This window comes from Hypanus sabinus, chromosome 15 (assembly GCF_030144855.1).
Source record: "Hypanus sabinus isolate sHypSab1 chromosome 15, sHypSab1.hap1, whole genome shotgun sequence".
Classification (NCBI taxonomy): Eukaryota; Metazoa; Chordata; class Chondrichthyes; order Myliobatiformes; family Dasyatidae; genus Hypanus; species Hypanus sabinus.
In genome coordinates, this window is record NC_082720.1 from 85,236,549 (window position 1) to 85,257,643 (window position 21,095).

Below are 21,095 nucleotides of genomic sequence, written 5' to 3' on the forward strand. Positions count from 1 at the left end.
CGGTTGAAAGATAACTGACAAGTGCTGTAAGACATTTAAATGTAAAAATAATATACAGAATTAAATGAGATGCGCATCCTTTTCCCGAGCCCATCTCTCTTTAGGTTTCCCTGTCCTTCGAGCATTGCAATATTTAAGTAAAAGACGCCAGTTTTGACGCAGGGAGATCTTGTCTCTTTCAAGAGGCAATTTTAAGTACGTCATTAATATGGCGCCAAAAGATTTTGAAGTATGAGCTATTTCGTTGCTAGGTCCTGTAGTGTACGCCCGTGCCAAAAAAAATCGCGTTGTTTTTCCTGGAGGTAAATTTCCCGAAGTGAGTCTCCCTCCTGCGTTCTGACCGTCCGGGCTCTTGTTTTATTCCCACCTCCAGATTAATACTCTAACCGAGAGGGGATCGGACTGCAAAAAAAAAGGAGGGAAGATTTTTTTTTAAATTAAAAAAAGACACAAGATGCAGTTTGCAAAAAGGATCGGTACGAAAGGATAAGAAACGCAACAGGACTGCATTAAAGTGATCTGGAAGGTGGGAATGAGAGAGAGTGTGAGTGAGTAAGGAAGGGAAGGGAAGGAGCTGCAAAGTGTGTGTGTGTATGTGTGTGTGTGTGAGAGAGAGAGAGAGCGCCCATTGCATTTCATTGGCAGCCATCTCAGCACTGTGTAACTGCATGTTTTTTTTTACAGAAGGGAAGAGAGAGAGAGAGATTTAAATATATTAATGTGCATCGGATCGATGCGCGTTTCCTCATGAGCCGCTTTTAACATATATCAGCACCATCGCATTTATATTACAACACCATCATCACCATCGTGGCCCGAGGAGAGTCACCGCAAAAAAGAAGCTAGATCTGAAGCCAACAAGCAAGCAAAACAAAAATTGCATGGTAATTATTATTGATCGTTTATAACTAGAGGGCAGAGTAACTGTTTCGGGGAAATTAGATCTGCACCCCACCCGTGCACAAATGCTTTTACTTAAGTGATCAGGAGTGCAAAGCTCAACTTTTTTTTCTATTGCCGATATTCTATTGCATGTCTGTATCAATGATTGCAGTCCAGTTATTAAAATATGTAAGCACCCTTGCCTATGAAGGGGGGTACGGGATGGTATGGTGGTAGGGGTGGAGGGTGCTGTTTATGACGATCTGTGTGCCCATGTAGCTCACAAGGGGTAGGGGGGGGCGATTCGGATTTTTTTTTTGAAAAATGCACCGTCTTCACTTAGTTTAATTCTCAATGTGCGTGATCTGTGCTGCGTTAAGGCTGCCGTTTGCGAAGTACGAGTTAATTTGCTTAAAATGTTTAATAATTTTAGTGTGTGTGTGTGTGTGTAATCCTGTAGGTTTTGCTGGTTGCTCAGTGCAAACTGCTCTGCCGACTCTAGGGGGAGTGGCTCTTGTTTATCCCGAATCCGCTGCGCTCAGGTTCTCTGGAGGAGGCGTGGCTCACCCATTTCATCCCCTGCCAGCGACAGCACAACTGAAAGGTGGGGGCGGCGAATTAAAAAAAAGTTCCTTACGCAGGTATAACTTCCAGCTCGCTTAAAAATCATCCATCCAAATTCCTGGCGATCTGTTCCCCTTCCCTACCGGGGGGGGGGGGGGGGGGAATACTTGCACTGCTAACCGTAGGCCTGGACCACAACTTTATGACAGCTGCACACGTGTTGTGCTTGATGCCGTGTGGCAATCATTTGACCAGTCGCTGCATCACGCACTCAGCGAGAGTCCATAGATTGGGGCAGAAAGGGAGGAAGAGGAGGGCTGTTGACCCTTCCTACGCTGGCAACTTTTTGGGTATCACTGACTTGCAGTGAAGTACATTTTCAACTTAAGTGCAAAACATTTTTAATGGAAAAAAAGCTAGGAAACTTATTGGCATTGAGAATTAAATTTATAGTCCAGGGGGAAAATATGTTGACTGGAACATTAAAGGATAAAACTTGTTACAAGGGAGATAGAGAACTAACCGTTTTTGTAACGTGAAATGGATGCATTTGATAATCTGTTGCATCCCAGGTGAAATCGGAAGTATAGACAAAAGTTGTTCTACGGTTAGAGAAGTGATTAATATTTTCTATCCGGTGATGCAGTGTGGACTGGCACTGAGTTAAAGAACTGGAAAGATTTATGAAGTATAATTGAATGTCTTCTATGTTGTATGTTTTGGGCTTAGTAAATTAGAAAGCTTTACTTGTTTAAATAGGACTTGCAAGTGCAGAGTATGAAACATAACAGTTGCAGTGCGTCAACCTCCTCCTTTCTTTAAACATCTCTTGGCTGTGCACTACTTTGCATACCGGTGTTCTTGTGGTTAGTGCACTGTGACCCTCCCTTGATTTGTAACTGGTGAAGAGTATAGACTTTTTTCACAGCTGTGGTCACACACACACTTGCTAAAAGAAGTGGAACTCTAGAGGTCAGTGTTAAGTCTGAGTTGGCATCTGGATGATAACTGAACAATGAGTTGTCCACAGTAATTGGCCACCGTGCCCTTTATTGACCTTGAGTTTGTCTACCTGCAACATGGGAGGAAGGGAGTTTCTGTGATGAGCTTGCAGGTTTTGGTCTACCTGATTTGTGTACCTTTGGCGAAATGGTGTGAAGATAATAGATCAAGTGCCACGATGCATACTGTGCAAGCGAGTTCAGGTAGCATGCTGACATAATGTGCGGAGCATTCAAGTGCACGGTTCAGATCTGATTCTGATGTTAATCCAGTGTTGATTTTGTATTGTGAGATTGTGTTGGTAAAGACAAAATCTGGTAAATAGTTGCAATATGCAAATGAGCTGAAACCCAAACCTTTGTGAGATTTGAACACAGTTAGCGCTGGTCCAGCTACATTTTAGAGAAGTGAGGTTGACCTGTGCTCTTTCCTGTTCTCAGGCAGGTCTCCACTAAAAGAGGATATTTTAAGAAAAAAACAACTTACAGCTCTTGAACCAATGCCAGCAATAACTGATCTTCTGACTCTGCAGTCAGTTCTCACCACTTCGCAACCCAACCTCACTCCACAGTCTATTGCGCTCTCTAATCTCGTTTTCCTTATTGCTATCTGACTGACTCGCGGAAAGTTCTGCCTCTCAATCCCACCGTATTCTTCTTCGGGTGCCTTTGCTCACCTCCTATCGGTGGGCTGTGGGCATGTTATTAGAAAAAGAACAGTCACCTGTTGCTGTTTCCACAAGTAGGAAATTTAAAAAAATATACAAAAAAAAAGACTATTTACACTGAAGTGAAGACATCCCTTGGTAGGTGCAAACTCAAATGAAATAAATTGAGGTGAAGAAACAGGTGGATAAGATCCAAATTCTGCTTAGTTTGGCTCAACTATCCTTGTGTCAGTGGATATACTCACCTCTGCCAGAAGAGCTTTTGAGTGGACTGTTCTGAAACTAATGGTCATTGGAATCATCTGTTGCTTCACTGACTCAATCCATGTTCACAATTAGTAGATCCTTTTATTTGCAGTGCATCAGGGTAGTAAAAAAAATCAATGATTTTCACATTATTGCCCTGATTTCCAGACCAAATACTTTGAATGTTTGTGAACTTCATTTCTTATCCATTCACAAAAGCTCTGAAACATTGCAAACTTCTGTTAGCATTTTGAAAACTGTAGTTTTTTCTAGTCTAGCCTTGTAACTGAAACTATTCCAGTATATCTTATCTGTAGTCTTCTACTGACCTGTATTGCTTTCCTGAAGTGTGGTTAGTGGAACTACCATTTTCCATTTACTCTCCACTTTCTGCAGGGATCACTCTCTACGCGACTCCCCTGTCCACTGACCTTCCTCCTGCTACTTATCCTTGGAATTCGAACAAGTGCAACACCTGTGCCTGCACTTCCCTCACCCCTGTTCAGGTCCCCCAAACAGTCCGTCGAGGTGAGGTGGTGCTTCTCTGCGAGTCTCTCAGGATCACCTACTGTAACCGGTGCTCCTGGCACAGCCTCCTCTGCCCATGGGAGCTCTGACATAGATTGTGGATTGCTTCATCGAGCACCTTTGCTCAGACTGGATTTCCCGGTGGCCACCCATTTAAATTCTAATTCCCCATTCCCGCCTGACGTGGCCTCTTCCATGGTCACTCTCAGGTTGGAGGAGTAACACCTTACGTTCTGTCTGGGTAACTTCCCACCTGGTGGCATGAGCATTGATTTCTCTAACTTCTGGTAATTATCCCCTCTTCCCCCTCTTTCTTTTTCCATTCCCCATTCTGTCTCTTCTTCTCATCTGCCTGTCACCACCCTCTGCTGCCCCTCCTCCTTCCCTTTCTCCCAAGGCCTATTGTCCTTTCCTATTTCATTCCATCTTCAGCTCTTTACGTTTTCCACCGATCACCTCCCAGCTTCTCACTTCGACCCTCCGTCCTCCACCCACCCGCATTTCCCCTCATTCGGTTTTAAAAACACCTGCTGGCTTGTACTCTTTCCCCTCTCCCCAATCTTCTTCTGGCTTCTGCCCTCTTCCTTCCCAGTCCTGATGAAAGACCTTGTCCTGAACCATCGACTGTTCCTCCAGCAATTCGTGTGTGCGTTGCTCTGGATTTCCAGCATTTACAGAATCTCTCGTGTTTATGCAGTCCTCCATTTGTGACCTAACTTGTGTTTCATTGAGGTTCAACATAACTTTTATACCTGATGCCTCTATTTATGAAGCTGAGCATCCCCTGTGCATTCTCCCAATAAACTTTTCTATCCTGTATGATTTCAGATGAGTGAGAACTGTTCTACCTTTATGCTGACATGAACCTTGCAGCTGGTGGAGATGATCTGTGGGTTTAGAAAATGAACATTTGTAATAACTGTCAGACAATTTAATGTTAATAACCTGTTGCCAGTTAAAGATGAGTTAGATAGGGAAATTGCAGGTGACAACATTGCTGCCCTTGTGTTTCTCAATGTTGAAATAATATTGTATTAGAGTAGTGCTTTTTTTAGATTGTACGTACTGCAGCCTCTGTATGTTTGAGATCAAATAATGAATATGAAATTATGTTATCATGCAGAAAATAAATACTGAGGTAGTGTAAATGGATTGCCACAACCTATGGACTCACTTTCAAGGACTCATCATCTCACGTTCTCGATATTTTTTGCTTATTATTATTTCTTTTGTATTTGCACAGTTAGTTGTCTTTTGCACACCAGTGGAACACTCAGGTTGGTGCAGTCTATTATGGATATTATTCTATTTTGGATTTATCAAATATGCCTGCAAAAAAATTGAATCTTGGGGTGTATATGGCGACATATATGCACTTTGATAATAAACTTACTTTGAGCTTTGCCCATTCAAAAATCTGATGGTGGAGGGGAAAAAGCACCAAGACTTTGGTGATATACTGAGTATCCTCATACTCCTAATGAAATAATAGCCACTGTTGTGCTGCCTTGGTAATTGTATCAATATGTTGAGGGCCAGATAGATCTTCAGAGATGTTGACACACAAGAACTGGAAACTGCTCACCCTTTCCACTGCTGATCCCTCTATGAGGACTGGTGTGTGTTCCCTTCCTGAAGTCCACAATCAGTTCTTTGGTCTTACGGACGCAGAGTGCAGGGTTGTTGTGCAACACTACTCAACCGGCTGATCTATCTCACTCCTGTATGTCTCTTCCACACCATCTGAAATTCTGCCAACAATAATTCTATCGTTGGCAAATTTATAGGTGGTGTTTGCGTTGTGCCGAGACACACAGTCCTAGGTGTGGAGAGAGTAGAGCAGTGGGATAAACAGGCAACCTTGAGGTGTACCAGTGTTAATTGTCATTGAGGAGGAGATGGTACTTCCAATCTACACTGACCGTAGCTTCTAGATGAGGAAGTAAAGGACCCATTTACAGAGGAGGGTACTGAGGTCCAGGTTATGGAGCCTGTTGATTAGTACTGAGGGTATGATGGCTTTGAATGTTGAGCTGTAATCAATAAACAGCAGCTTGATGTAGGGATTGCTACTGTGCAGGTGATCCAAAGCCAAGTGGAGAGCCACTGTAGACCTATTGCATCCAATGTAGACCTATCATCTCGATAGGCAAATTGCAGGGAGTCCAGGTGCTAGCTTGGGCAGGAGCTGATTCTGGTCATGACCAACCTCTCAAAGCACTTCATCACAGTCGATGTGAATGCAATTGTTGAAGGAGCTCACCCTGCTCTTCTTGGGCGCTGGTGTGATTGTCGCCCTTTAGAAGCAGGTGGGAGCCTCTGACTGCTGCAGTGAGGGATTGAAGACGTCCTTTAACACTCCTGTTAGCTGGATGGCACAGGGTTTCCAGGTACACCATCAGGGACTGGTGCCTTTTAAGGTTTCACCCTCCTGAAAGTTGTTCTGATGTTGGCCTCTGAGACAGACATTATAGGTCACCAAGATGCTGCAGGGATTTCCACAGGTGTAGTTTTATTCTCCTTTTTAAAGTCTGCAAAAAAGGCATTGAGCTCATCTGGGAGTGAAACATCACTGCCATTCATGATGTTAAGCTTCACCTTGTAGGAAGTAATGCCTGCAATCCCTTTCTGTGCTGACGTGCACATGATTCCGTCTCCTAACTTCACTGGAGTTGTTTCCTTGCCCTTAAAAATGCCTCTGTAGATTGTGCCTGGACTTCTTGAATAGTTCTGGATCACCGGTCTTGAATGTCACAGATCTAGCCCTCAGCAAACTATGATTCTCCTTGTTCATCCACGGCTTTTGGTTTGGGTATGTCTGATAGATTTTCAAAGGCACGTACTCATCCACACAAGTTCTTGATGAAGTTAGTGACATCTCTGTTGTCTTTATTGAGATCCGAAAATCAATTCCTGAATATTGTCCAGTCCACCAACTCAAAGCAGTCCTGTAAGTGCTGCTCTGCCTCCCTTGACCATACCTTCATGGTCCTCACTGCTGGTGCTTAGGCCTTTAGTCTCTACCCAAGCGCTGGAAGTGGAAGTACAGCCAGGTGATTGGACTTTCCAGAGTGCAGGCACAGTAAGCATTCTTGGTGGTGGTATAACAGTGGTCAACTGTGCCGGTTCCTTGGGATCCATAGGTAATATGATGGTGGTAGTTGTTCAGAGGCTTCTTCAAGCTATCCTGGTTGAAATTCCCCAGAATGATGGGGATGGGGCAGTTCTGTGACTGCTGATTACAAGCTCAGGTCCTCCAGAGCCTGCCTGATGTGGAATGTACACTGCGACCAGGGTGATGGTGGAAATCTTCCACGGCAGATAAAATGGAGGATGCTCGACTGCTAGATATTCGGGTGAGTGGGACTGAGACAGAACCATCCTGTCTGTGTCCCGTGATGAGTTAATCATGAGGTATACGTACCCCCCCCAACCCAACTTTAAAAGACTCAATTCATCTATCCTTGCAGTGAATGAAGTGCTCTGGTAGCAGCACTGCATCCGTATTGGTGGGGCTGAGCCAAGTTTCCGTGTAGCAAAGTACATAGCAGTCCCATACATCCCTCTGGTACTGCAATCTTGTTCTGAGGGCTTCAGTTTTATTTTCAGAGACTCGTATTTGCCATCAGGAGAATTGGGAGTTCGGGGGGGGGGGTGTATCTAAGGCCTCTGTGTTTCAATCGTACCTACAGACCAATACGCCTTCCCCGCTTCCATTTTCTTAAAGTGAAATTGGATTCATGACCTGAGTCTCCCATCCAGGTATGTCCATTTTGAGGATTGATAGATTTTTTTGAAATGTCTTAAAGTGTGTTGCTTACTCTAGTACTGCCTGTGACAGTGGATTTCACCTGTAGTTGTCTTAAACAGGAATATTCGATGATTCCTATCAGAGCTGCACACAGAGGCACCATTTATTGGCATCACCTTGAGAACCTTGGGTCCATATTGAGTCTTTATAAAGCAATCCAATCATTCCCATTTCCCCTGCTTTTATCCTCAGCTTTGCAAATTATTGTCGTTCCAAATATCTCTCCAATTCTTTTTTAACAGCCTAGCAATAAAAAGTCAATCTCCTCACTCACATCACCATTGTGCCTTCCGTCTATCACTTTGAACCTGTGCCCTTGGTCCTTGAACCATCCATAAATGGAGGTGGCTTCTCTATCCACTTTAATCCTCATGATCTTGTGCCCTTCAGCCTTCTTTGCTGTGGCAAACTATCCCAAGTTGCCCTGTGGCTGAAATCCTTGTGGCTAAAATCCCTCAATCAGATGTGTGAGGAGATTGGTGAGTAAAATAGGAGATTGGTGAGTAAAATCAGAGCTCATGGCATTGGGGGCAGGGTTTCAACATGGATAGAAAACTGGTTGGCAGATAGAAAGCAAAGGGTAGCAGTGAATGGGTGTTTCTCAGACTGGCTGGAGGTGACTAGTGGGGTACCACAGGGCTCTGTATTGGGACCACAGCTCTTTACGATTTATGTCAATGATTTAGATGAGGGCATTGAAAACTATATCAGCAAGTTTGCTGACGATACTAAACTGGGTGGCAGTGTGACATGCGAAGAGGACGTTAGGAGAATACAGGGAGACTTGGATAGGCTGAGTGAGTGGGCAGATACTTGGCAGATGTCATTCAATGTGAATAAATGTGAAGTTATCCACTTTGGAAGCTGGAACAAGAGGGCAGAGTATTGTCTGAACGATGTCGAGTTAGGTAAGGGAGAAATGCAAAGAGACCTAGGAGTCCTAGTTCACCAGTCAATGAAGGTGAATGAGCAAGTGCAACAGGCAGTGAAGAGGGCAAATGGAATGTTGGCCTTTGTTACAAGGGGAATCGAATACAAGAGCAAGGATGTTCTTTTGCATTTGTACAGGGCCCTGGTGAGACCACACCTGGAATATTGTGTACAGTTTTGGTCTCCAGGTTTAAGGAAGGACATTCTGGCAATTGAGGAAGTGCAGCGTAGATTCACTAGGTTGATTCCTGGGATGGCAGGGCTGTCTTACGCAGAGAGATTGGAGAGATTGGGCTTGTACACGCTGGAATTGAGGAGATTGAGAGGGGATCTGATTGAGATAATTAAAGGATTTGATAGGATTGAGGCAGGAAATATGTTCCAGATGTTGGGAGAGTCCAGTACCAGAGGGCATGGATTGAGAATAAGAGGTCAGTTATTTAAAACAGAGTTGAGGAAGAGCTTCTTCTCCCAGAGTGTTGTGGAGGTGTGGAATGCACTGCCTCGGAAGACGGTGGAGGCCAATTCTCTGGATGCTTTCAAGAAGGAGCTGGATAGATATCTGATGGATAGGGGAATCAAGGGATATGGGGACAAGGCAGGGACTGGGTATTGATAGTGAATGATCAGCCATGATCTCAGAATGGCGGTGCAGACTCGAGGGGCCGAATGGTCTACTTCTGCACCTATTGTCTATTGTAATACCTGTTTATCTCACTGCTGGCATGAGCTTTGAAAACTGGCGACAAAGACCTGAAGGTTCAGAAAATGAACCAACCTAATTATACTAAATTTCTTCTAGTGATGGTGTTGAAAAGGCAGTTCACTTCAGTTTCAGATCAATGGTGACTCCCAAAAGGTTGATAATAGACGATTTAATGAAAGGCTGGAGCTATTTATAATCAAGGTGGGTCAAGTGAATGACCTTTAGAACATTTGGATGGAAATAGCTTAAGCATGGTGTATGGTTTGTTGATTATCTATTGTTTACCTTTTGTAAACTGGCCTGACTGATATCATAGGAAGAGTTTTGAATGAAGGTCAATGTTTTTAAATCATTGACTGTCTCCTTCTGTCTGCTCGTAGTATGAAGCATCTGTAGATAGTTTGGCTAACAGCACTGTGCTAAGAAATTTTCCTCAATATTTGGTGGATTATAGTAATTGGCATCTAATAATTGAGACTTTTTTCCTTTTGTGTCATCTGACTCTAGCAGTTAAATTGTTTTTTAAACTTGACATCAATTGCCTTGCTTTGCCGATACTTATCGTTGACATGGTTTACAGAATGCGGGGGTTATTATTGCTTCTCTTCTAGCAGTTTTCTCTTGTGGTACTTTTCATTCCAAGCTGTAATGGAATTTGGGACTGAGTGATTTTGACCAAATCCAGAATGAGCATCATTTAGTGAGAAGAGTATTGAGTAGGTGTCACTTGATGGAACTGTTAATTACTTCTAACACTACAAGTTTGTTAGAGGAGGGATATTGGACATTAATAGGTTAGGTTATATACATTCTCTTTTGTTATTTATTGGGCAAATTTCATGATGTCAATGCAGTATCTGAACTGAAACCTCTGTGCTAATTTACCAGAGACTATGTTATAAAATAACAGACTTCTTTCAAAACATACACCTTGAGTATGTTTTTGCTATTTAGTTAACATAAGTAGTTTGTAAACATAATTTCAACAAAAATGCAAATAATTAACATACTTTAAGTTATGTATTTTTTTTGCCAGCGTTAATAGACATTAAAGAATGGTGATACAACAGCATCAGGGTAAGAGCCGCCTGGATCTTGGATGAACATAGAACCCTAGACAGCTAGGAAATACCACCACAGTGTAATGGAGTGTCCTCTTTCTCCCCTGTCCAATACTTAATTGCAAGAGAAAAATGGTCTACAAATCGATTTGCAATATTATTACACTCTTGTTTTATTCTCTGAATTGACTGGAGGTGAATTTTATCAAACTTGTATGTGAGAAATCCGACTAACAGATAGCAGTTACTTGTATGCTTGCGAGTATTTTTCCAGTCTAATGATCCTTATAATTTGCAGTACTTCAAATTGGAAGTTTAGAAGAAATCAAATACAATATTAGCATTGATTTCAAGAGGACTAGAATATATTAAAAAAAGGGTGTAATAGGGATGTAATGCCTATATAAGGCATTGGCATATTGTGAGCAGTTTTGGGCTCCTCATCTAAGAACGAATGCCTTGGTATTGGAGAAGGTTTGGAGAAGGTTCAGAGGAGGTTCATGAGAATGATGGCAGGAATGAAAGGGTTAACATATGAAGCGCTCTGGCGCTGTACTTGCAAGAGTTTAGAAGAAGTGTGGACTTCATTGAAACCTGGTGAATATTGCAAGGCCTCAATAGAGTGGATATTGAGAGGATGTTTCCAGTAGTGGGTGAGTCTAGCACCAGAGGGAACATCCTCAGAATAGAGGGACGTACATTTAGAACAGAGATGAGGAGAAATTTCTTCAGCCTGAGTGGTAAATCTGTGGAATTCATTGTGTGGAGGCCAAGTTATTGGGTATACTTAAAGTGGTAGTTGATTAGTGAGAACATCAAAGGTTACAGGAAGAATGCTGAAGCATGGAGTTAAGAGGGAGAATACATCATCCATGAACAATTAGTGTAGAAGATTCAATGGGCTGAATAGTTTGATTTTGCTTCTCTGTCTTGTGGTTTTATAATGTATTTTAAAATTATGCCCACTTACACCATAATGTATTATTGTGTGTTTCTCAATATAGTTGAAATTGAATTGAAATGCATGACTGTTTCATTTTGTAAATGGTTTTATGAGTCATGTAGCAAATTTCTTTAGCCATTTTGAATAAAAGTCTCAAATTTGTGTATGTAAATTATTTGTCTATATCCCAACAATCTGAAGCTTTATTTATAACATATTTCCTTCTCGTCCACATATAGTTCATATAAATGTTATATTAATGTGACAGTCTGATATCATTACTAAAAATTAGATATTTTCTTGTATCATGTACTGAGATCTTCTGTGTTGACAATTTCATTGAAAAGTCAATCCATTGTTGAAAACAGAATGACTCCTTTTATGCTCATGCCAACTTTTTTCAGGAAAAGAAGCAAAGGAGAATTGCATTCCTCGTCCTTCAAGTCTACCATTAATGCCTGTTCTCTACCACCAACAAAAAAAAAACTTTTCTCTTCCATGATCCAACAACAGATGCTATTTCTGCTACATATTAAATGGAGCAAACACATCTGGATAAGAAATTGCTTAACAATTTTGCTGCAATCATTGTGTCTTAGAAGACCAGTGTTTAGCATCCACTCTGTTGCCTGATCTCCATTCCATTTCTCTGACCTCCATTCCCTTTGCCCATTTGAGAAAGATTGTGAATTAGAATGGAGCTCAGAGGCAATTTTCTGCCATGGGCTTGTAGACACAAGGAACTAGTTTAGAACTTCTCTCACCTTAACTCAAGAGACATTAAAGGTAAAAGGTAAAGCAGGCGCAGTTCACCTGTCTCAGATAGATTTTAATGCAGGCGCCGATTCTTGCGTGCGTTAATACAACTCATTCTGCCATCGTGAAAAGGCATTGTGAAACACAAACGTGTTCCTTCACAATCGTAATAATGTTTTTATTAATAAAGCATTATCTGAAATAATGCTTTATATGCTTTTCAGACCCAGGTTTTGAAGGAAGATAATGTAATGTTTCTGTTCATATTTAGATGTTTTAACATCCGTGGGAGCATCTTATTAGTTGGAAATGCTGTTACTATTCACAATACACGATGTAGCTACTGGGCATGTAATCTGGGAAAACGGGCACATACTTTGAAAAGACCAGAAGATTGTATCAAAAGGTAAGTACTCCCTATTGCTTCCTCTGAATCTGTTTATTAATTGCAGTTCTGATTGTATAGCAATTGAATAATGATTTTTTCCTTTTTTCTGGTTAGAGTTCATATTTCCAGAAACTTTCATGACAAAGTTTAAATTTCTTTTATCCTCTCTAGCTGTGGTTATCTTTACCTGCTTTTCTGGTGGCACCTTGTGGCAGTCACTCACCATTTTTTGGCAAGTTTTTGCACCTGAACCCAGATTTAAGGAGTCAGTATGAAAATTTCCACAGAACAAACCTTCCCGTCTCTTGGGAGATGTTTGCCTTCTATTTAACTCCAATCCATGACTAAGAACAGAAGTACACAGTGAATGAAATCACAGGTATAAAGTTGCTTTCTAGACTCTAATAATCCAGTGAGCTAAATGTCTCTACCCTTTAAACTTAAATGTTTAAAAGAATAAACTGCAAACTTTCATATAAACTTTCATATAACTGCAGAATTTCATATAAGGTATTTCCTTGCTGATGGAGCTCCAAAATGAAGTTACAATACCACCAAAAGTTTATTTTTAAGATTTAATTGAACTATAAATTTAATGTTTCAACATCTTTATCCAGAAGACTCTTAAATAATGCCTAACTGGACAGGTTTGAAACGTGTAATATTGATGCTCCATCACCAATTAATCGATTTACTGCTGTAAATAAATACACAGGGCATCATTGCAGTTGTGGAGTGATCACTTTGCAGACTTTCTTAAGGGGAGGCTGCTTTATGATGAGGTACTATGGATTATTGTGGATGGTAGAAGGAAATAGACAAACGCCCAGTGGCATACAACTACTAAGTGGAAAGTACAAGTGATGGAAGTGTTTGGGTCTTGGTAGCATCCCATACCTGGAGGTGTATACTGTATGAAGGAAGTTCTTCATTTTGAAGGAAAGTACTTGGGTAAGTAGTGAAGATCACAATCACATGTGCCCTATCACATTTAGCAGAGAATGGCAGTTGGCAATTATTTTACAGTTTTGCTTAAGGTAAGGTTAGTCGTCTGCTTGATAGGAAAAGCTTCTGAAGCTGTATGCTGGAATCAGCCCAAGCTATTTAACACAATTCAAAGTAAATTTATTATCAAAATGCATATTGGTCAACATATTCAACCCTGAGATTTGTTTTTTTGCGGGCATACACACTAAATCTAAGACGCACAATAGGATCAGTGAAAGACAGCACCAAACAGGATGGACAAACAACCAATGTGCAAAAGACAACAAACTGTGCAAGTGCAAAAGAGAGAAAATAATAATAAATAAGCAATAAGTATTAAGGACATGTGGTGAAGAGTCCTTGAAAGTGAATCAATAGATTGTGGGAACAGTTCAGTGAAGCGGGAAGTGAGGTTGAGTGATGTTATTCCCCCCCCCCCCCCCCGCCCACCTCCGGTTCAAGGGCCTGATGATTGAGGGGAACAGCTGTTCCTGAACCTGTCGGTGTGGGTCCTAAACCTTCTTCCTGATGGCAGCAGTAAGAAGAGAACGTGGCCTACGTGGTAGGCATCCCTGATGATTGATGCTGCTTTCATGCAACAATGCTCCATGTAGATGTTCTCAAGGATGAGGAGGGCTTTAACTGGGAAGGACTGCGTCATATTGAATAATTCTTGTAGGATTTTCTGCTCAAGGGCATTGGTGTTTCCATACCAGGCTGTGCTACAGGCAGGTCAATATAGTCTCCACTACACATCTACAAAAGTTTGCCATAGTTTTAGATGTCATGCCAAATTTTTGCAAAATTCTAAGAAAGTAGAGGTACTGCCATGCTTTCTTCATAATTTAATTGAATTGATCTCATTTCTTTGCTATAATTACAGCATGATGATGGCTAAGTTATTATAGTGGCCCAGAAAAGCAAGAATTATTTACTGCTGTCTAAAAAAAGATCATTACAATGCTAGAATGAGCAACAAAAAGAATCAAATCTTTAGATAGCAAGCAAGCATGTGTTTAACTGTGTATTTTATAGGTCCAGACAGTATGCCTATCAGAGAGCAGCATTTTCTCCAACTACAGAATTATGCTAACTAGTGCCTTTACTTTCGCAGAGCGTGTGTCTCCATGGTCACTACTGTGTCAAAATTGATGATTGATAATGGGAATAGGATCAGAATCTGAATTGGGTTTAATATATCTGGCATATGTTGTGGAAATTTATTGTTTTGCAGCAGCTATATAATGCAATATATAAAAAACTTGATATATGTACAGTATATAAACAAATAAGTGCAAAAAGATATTGTAAATAATAGTGAGGTAGTGTTTGTGGGTTGGTTCATTGTCCTTTCAGAAATCTGATGGTGGAGGGGAAGAAGCTGTTCCTAAAACTGAGTAGAAACCTGTGTCAATAAAATGGTACACTTATGAAATCTAAGGATAGATTATGGTAGAGGATCAGGGAGATAACGAAATCTGATTTGTGCAATTGATGTATGTATTCAGGCAGTGATTTTCATGTGACTGGTCTAGAGCATCACCATAGAAGGTGCATCCTTGCAAGAGCATTGGTAAATGTTCTGACTTTTTCTACCATAAATGAAGTGCAGCACAGCTTTTTAAGTAACAACCATGCACATTTCTGAAATCTGCACCAAATTATTTGAAGAAGACACTTGGGGTGGGGGATCAAAAGGTTTAGAAGATAATCACTTAATAGGCATGGATTGTAGTTGACCATATATTGTTGGCATCATGAGGAGAGGGTGAGCATCCATTAAGAAATTTGGCTCTGAGGGTATTGGGATCTGTTGACCAAAGTGTGATAACATGTTTTGAGCACTTAATACACTGGGGATCCAGAAGCCAAATGCATTGAAACCATCTTTGCCCTCAGAGCTTGGCCTCTGGTTACAAGAAGTTGTGAATGTCTCTCAACTGAGTAACAAACAACACAAAATAGACCACTGTTAAGCTAGGATAGGACAATCAAGCAACTCTTGAGGCTTGTGAGCCAGAAACATGATTGGGGAATTTTGCCTTCAATTTTGGCAAAAGGTTCTAAGTCAAGAACATGGGATCCTGTGTTCTGTATTCAAGAGGGTGAGTGGGTATATTACCCCAATCTCGAGTTTATAGTAAAGTTGATCTTATGATTTTTTTTTTTTTGAGAAGCATTGTGTGAAAAGACCAATGTCACTGATGATTTAATCTAAACGATTATAGAGGAGGTCATCATCTGGATAGTTTTCCAACTGGGTGTGAAACGTAATAATAAACACAATTTTTACAGCCACAGGAGATCTGTAATATCAACCAAGTTGCCATCAATAGTTGCATTTTTCAGATGACTCAGATTCTTTTTTAGAGTGTCTGGCACAGCATCAACATGATAGAACAATCATGTTCCATCATATTGCTGTGCTCAGTCTGGGCTGTTACACGAGGCTGAGAATAATTTCCTTCTAGTCCAGTTCTGCGGATTCAGGAGAAGAACAAGTCTCCCATGCAGGCTTTGCAAGAGGAGCGGATGCATACTCGAATCTATTATCTCTCTATGTAATTCATCGACTGAAGTTGGAGTGGCCTTGGATATGAGGTGGAGGCAACAAACCTTGAACAGGTTGCCCTTAACTGGTACCTGAACTCCACTCCATTGAGGAGCTTGTTGGAGATGAAGAATTGTAGCAAGGAGCATTGGAAAGAGAATTGACTAACTCCAGACTGTACAGCATTGAATTTGTGGTGGATGTATTGAAGAGGATTTTGACTTGTATGCTTTTGCAGAACAGATGGAGGATGATGACTTTTCAAATGGCGACAGCTTGTTGAAACTTGTATTGTACTTCTACTTCAGGCAGTTATCCCCTAATAATATTCTTTATGGAAAGAAATGGGTGATAATCCTCATCTTGTATGATCGCTTGTATAGCTTCCTGCGGCTTCCAGCACCACCCAGGGTGTTCCTTGTTCTCATTGCAACCATCAGGAAGGAGGTTCAGAAGTCTGAAGGCACACCCTCAACGATTCAAAAACAGCTTCTTCCCCTCTGCCGTCTGATTTCTAAATGGACACTGAACCCATGAACACTACTTCACTATTTTTTTTAGAAGTTAATATTTTTGCACTACTTATCCTACTTTAAATGTTTAATATACATATACATACTGTAATTCTGTTGTTCTCCTATATTTTAATGTTTTGCATTGTACTGCTGCCGCAAAGTTACTGAATTTCACAACATTATGCTGCTGATGGTAAACCTGATTCTGATTTGGAATCAGAGCTCGGATTCTGATTCTGAATGCCAGAGGTTCGTATGATACGCATATTTTCAGGAAGCTGCTCTCCCTGAACTCTTGTTGTAGGATGTCTAAGCTTGTGTGTGTTTCTCAGGAGGTGACTGTAGGTAGCAAGGACAACCACTGAGGAACATGATAAGGTAGATTCCTGGACTGAAGTTATCATTTAAGTGTTCACTGGGCTTTGTTAGGTTGTGCTGCCAAATACCATCTTGTAAAGTGTTCCTTGATGTTTCCTGTGGGGTCTAAAGGTCTCCATTTGGAGATTGTTGGTGATGAGACACAGTTGCTTTGAAGGCACTGAAGTGTTCAGTGGATTTTAAGAAGCACCCTCATTTTGAGGTTACAGAAATAACTATTACTTCAATGCAGTACTTGTCCTGAAATTTCGTTGCATTTTCAGTCTTCGTTCCTACCAGGCTTGGCAGCTCCTTGCAATCTGAAGCTTGTACGAGAGCAAGCTGAGTCTTCTTTCATGTTTGATTATATGTTCATGAAGGCGAGGGATAAATATATCCTTCATTATGATCAGTTCTGATTGGGTTTCCTTCATACTGTTCTGAGAATAGTTGGAGTTCAATTTCTGGCTGGAACAACTGCAGAAAAACTGTCCTTTTGGACAGAACAGCTGACTCTGAAATGGTATTTTAGGGGATCAATTAGCTCTTCTATAGAGAGATGTCTGTCAATATCATTTGTGATGAGTTTAATTAAGTTTACTGGAAAAGCTGTGCCTTAAGAATTTGTGTATTCAATTTACATTATGCCAATTGTGTGGGCATTCAGAAGTATCCTTTGCCTATTATAGTTCTTCCCCAAGATACAACTTCATGAAATGCAGTTGTCTACTGACAAGTTACCAAAGATTATTGGTAGTGAGAAACCTCTCCTCTCCAGTCTTCCTGGGAAGAACCAACTGCAATGTGCTCCTGTTGACAGATCACATGAACAGGTGAACTTGCCTTCTGTTTTTACTTCAGTGCACTATCAAGAGGCAAAAAACGTGATCCTGACACATGCTGCTGTTGTGAGGAAAGACAGCTCATGTCAGTGGCTCCTGGGGACATCAGATTCTGGTGTGTAGGTTTCTGTCTGTTTTTCACCCTACTGCAGTACTAGGGTGAACCATGACTTCTTCAAACTATACTTGTAAATAGAAGCCACCTGGTGCTCAGTACAGACTTCATCTCTGATTCCATCTCATCCCTGGACACAGTCTGGTGTAGATGCAAAATGTTCCCAATTATGGCATCTTGTTTTATCTCTGAACTCAGTTTCTAGCCTCATTCCTCTTTGATAATTTTCACCTTTGTGACTTTTGCCCAAGTAATGATTGCCCAGATTGAATCCTTTTTTTGTTGTTGGCCTGATGTTTTAACCCAACGTGGTAACTTTGGTAAGTCTTGCCAGCTTCACATTGAGATTGTTTGCAATTTTGCAGGTTTCCGGATGGATAATGAAATAATGAAACGGAGGAAATTTTCCATCAGTAGTGAGGACTCGGACACCACTGACAGTAAGGACCTCAGGGGTAGAAACTACACTTTATGAATTGAAGTCAAGCTCATATTTTTTTTAAAAATGATTGTTTTATACTAAGAATTTATATTTATTTTTATATCTACAAATACATTTGTCAAGTTTCTGTCTACGAGGAAACTTAGAAGTATATGTCTCTACTAGTTGTCAGAAATTAATAATAATGTTTATAATGTCTATTTATCTTTTCACTAATGTAACTGAAATGATGATCTTGGTGTGACCTCACAGAGTCACAAAATGCTTACTATCATGTCCACACCGACAATTGAGGACCCATCTATACTAATCCCATTTTTTCGTACATGCCCTATACCTTGGTGTTTTAAGTGTTTGTTGAGAAATTACTTAAATATTGTGAGAGTATTTGCTTCTAAAAGACCAGGCAGTGCATTCCAGCCACCCTTTCGGTAATGAAAATATTTTTCAGGATCTCTAAACCTTCTAATCCTTACCTTCAACCTGTATACCTCAGCCCTGGAATAAAACTTCTCCCTACCCTGATCTATGCTACTTTTAATGTACTTGTCCTCTCTACTGCTCAGAGACTAAGGAAAACAAACCCACCCTGTTCGTTCTCTTATCATTGAAATGTGCACCCCAAGCAACATCCTGGAGAAATTGCCGTGCTTGTACTCCAATTCAGTTGGGTCGCTCCTCTTTTATGGTGACTACAATTACTCATGGAGTTCTAGCTGCAGCCTAACCAACGTTCATAAAGTTGTACCTGTCTGTACTTGTATTTATTTGTCCACCGAGTGAAAGGTGCCTTATCTTCCACCTTCAGAGATCCTTGGATTTGTACACCAGTGTTTCTCAATACTTCCTAGGCTCTTACCATTCATTCTGTATACCCTGCCTTAATTGTCCTTCCAAAATTTATTGCCTCTCAACTACCATGATTACCATTTCCAACTGCCCATCTTACCATCTCATTAATATTGTGTTGTAACCCAAGACTATCCTCTTCACTGTCAGCAGCACCATCATTTTGTGTCATCTACAAACTTACCTATTATACCTCCTACATTCACATCAAAATCAAACAGTTGAATCCCAGCACTGATCCCCCTGATACATCCTTGGTCCCCTGCTTCTAATCATGAAAATAATCTTCCACTGTTACCCTTGACCTCTTAATACCAAACAAATTTTGGATTCAGTTAGTCAATCTGCACTGGATTCCATGCATTTTAACCTTTTGGTCCAGTCTTCCACTTGGGACCTTGTTGGAAGTCTTATTGAAGTCTTTGAGGACTGTATCAACTGCACTGCCATTATCATTGCATCTTCAAAATTTCAAATCAATCAGACAGGACTCTAGCAAAACCATACTAAATATTTTGATTATTTTTTTGCTTTTGTTAATGTAAGCTAATCCTATCCCTCATAATATTTTCCTGTATTATGCAAGGAGAATGATTCAATTGTCAGCCACCTCCAAATGTTGTAATCAGCTCTACACTTCATGTCCTGAAAAAAAAACAAACTGTAATATCAATATTATCTTTAATATTTTAATAATTAACACCAAAGCAAAACTTAATTTAGTAAGTGGCTTCCATTATAAATTGGCACTGTAAATGAAGACTGTTAGAAAATGATGTCCCACCACTGAGTTGGCATTCCAATGTTCTGCTATACTGAGTAAGGCCAGTGCTTTGCCTTGCATTTCTGGAACAAAGAGCTTCTAACCTTGCAAGGTTGTCAGAGATTATGCTTTGAAGGAGGAAAATATGGCCTCTATCTCTTAACGTTATGATGGATTGCAGAATGGTGTGGGCAGTGATCTCGGAGCAGGTCATGCACCCAGCTTTTTGAGCAGGAAATCAGATGTGAATGTGGGAAAAGGCTTAATCCCGACAACGTTCTCAGAGTCTTTTGTAATACAGCTGTTTGTACCATCATTAGCGGAAGCAAACGCCTTCTTGATGATATCAGCAACTCTCCAGCTTTTTTTTTTAATATAAGCGCTAAATCAAACAATTTGAGTTACTTCCATTTTTTCATTTATGCAAAGATATATTTATAGTACCAGTTCTGTATGAAATCCCTTTTACTCTTGAGTACTAGTGTCTTGTATTTCTCTGCCCACCTCTCCCAAGGTCACATAACACTATGGTCTCGTGGTTCTAAATCAGCAACTACAAAGCACCCTTGGACAAGACAGGAAGAGAAGAAACCTTCAGAGGTTTGTTTGTTCATAATTCTGCTGTTTCTACAAATGAGTTTCAGTGCATGGGGATCTTGCCTATTACTGGAAACGCTTCACAATTAGAATAGGCAGTCAATGGTTGAATTTTAAAAGCCACCCAAGGATCCTTTGGTTTGTTTTAAAATGATTAAGTGCAGATTGCTTTTTGTAAGATTCTGTCGACTATTCTTGGCACCTGAAACAAAATTACTGTATTAAAATGAATATACCTGCACATTCAAATTGATGTATTAAAAATAACATTTTATGCCATATTTATGTCCTGTTTTGACATCACATGCAGAGCTAATAGTGCTATTCATACTAAAAAAAAAGAACATTAACAATTGCACTGCATGGAACTCGCATTGAGCGCTAAAAGTTTTACTTGGGATTCTGATTTTGGTGATGAAATTGGCCTTTGCCACTGTTTTATCAACTGTCTTGTCAGTATTTACTGTTTCCTGCTTTCGGCCAACCCCAGTTTCACCTCTCTCGTCCCCGTAACTGGCGTTAGATTCTGTTGACTTGTTTGTATGTTTTGGGTGAGGGGATATTTTACAATGCATGGGTGTGTTCAGTTTACT

General features: G+C 40.6%; 1 protein-coding gene across 6 annotated transcripts in view; it reads left to right on the forward strand.

Annotated features, from left to right (window-relative positions):
• The first annotated feature begins 209 nt into the window (after positions 1 to 209).
• The window catches only part of jade2 (jade family PHD finger 2), a 176,115-nt gene continuing 155,229 nt past the window's right edge, over positions 210 to 21,095 (forward strand). Inside the window, exons 1-6 of one of the 6 annotated variants that reach the window (XM_059990642.1) lie at positions 210 to 302; positions 685 to 884; positions 1,343 to 1,486; positions 12,368 to 12,502; positions 18,217 to 18,291; positions 20,420 to 20,505. In XM_059990642.1, the coding sequence (XP_059846625.1) occupies positions 18,225 to 18,291; positions 20,420 to 20,505 (153 nt within the window). In that variant the 5' untranslated portion in view covers positions 210 to 302; positions 685 to 884; positions 1,343 to 1,486; positions 12,368 to 12,502; positions 18,217 to 18,224. Of the gene's footprint in view, positions 317 to 396; positions 527 to 684; positions 885 to 1,342; positions 1,524 to 12,367; positions 12,503 to 18,216; positions 18,292 to 20,419; positions 20,506 to 21,095 lie in introns of those variants that run through there. The other 5 variants (XM_059990643.1, XM_059990641.1, XM_059990640.1 and 2 more) reach the window with 5 other exon arrangements.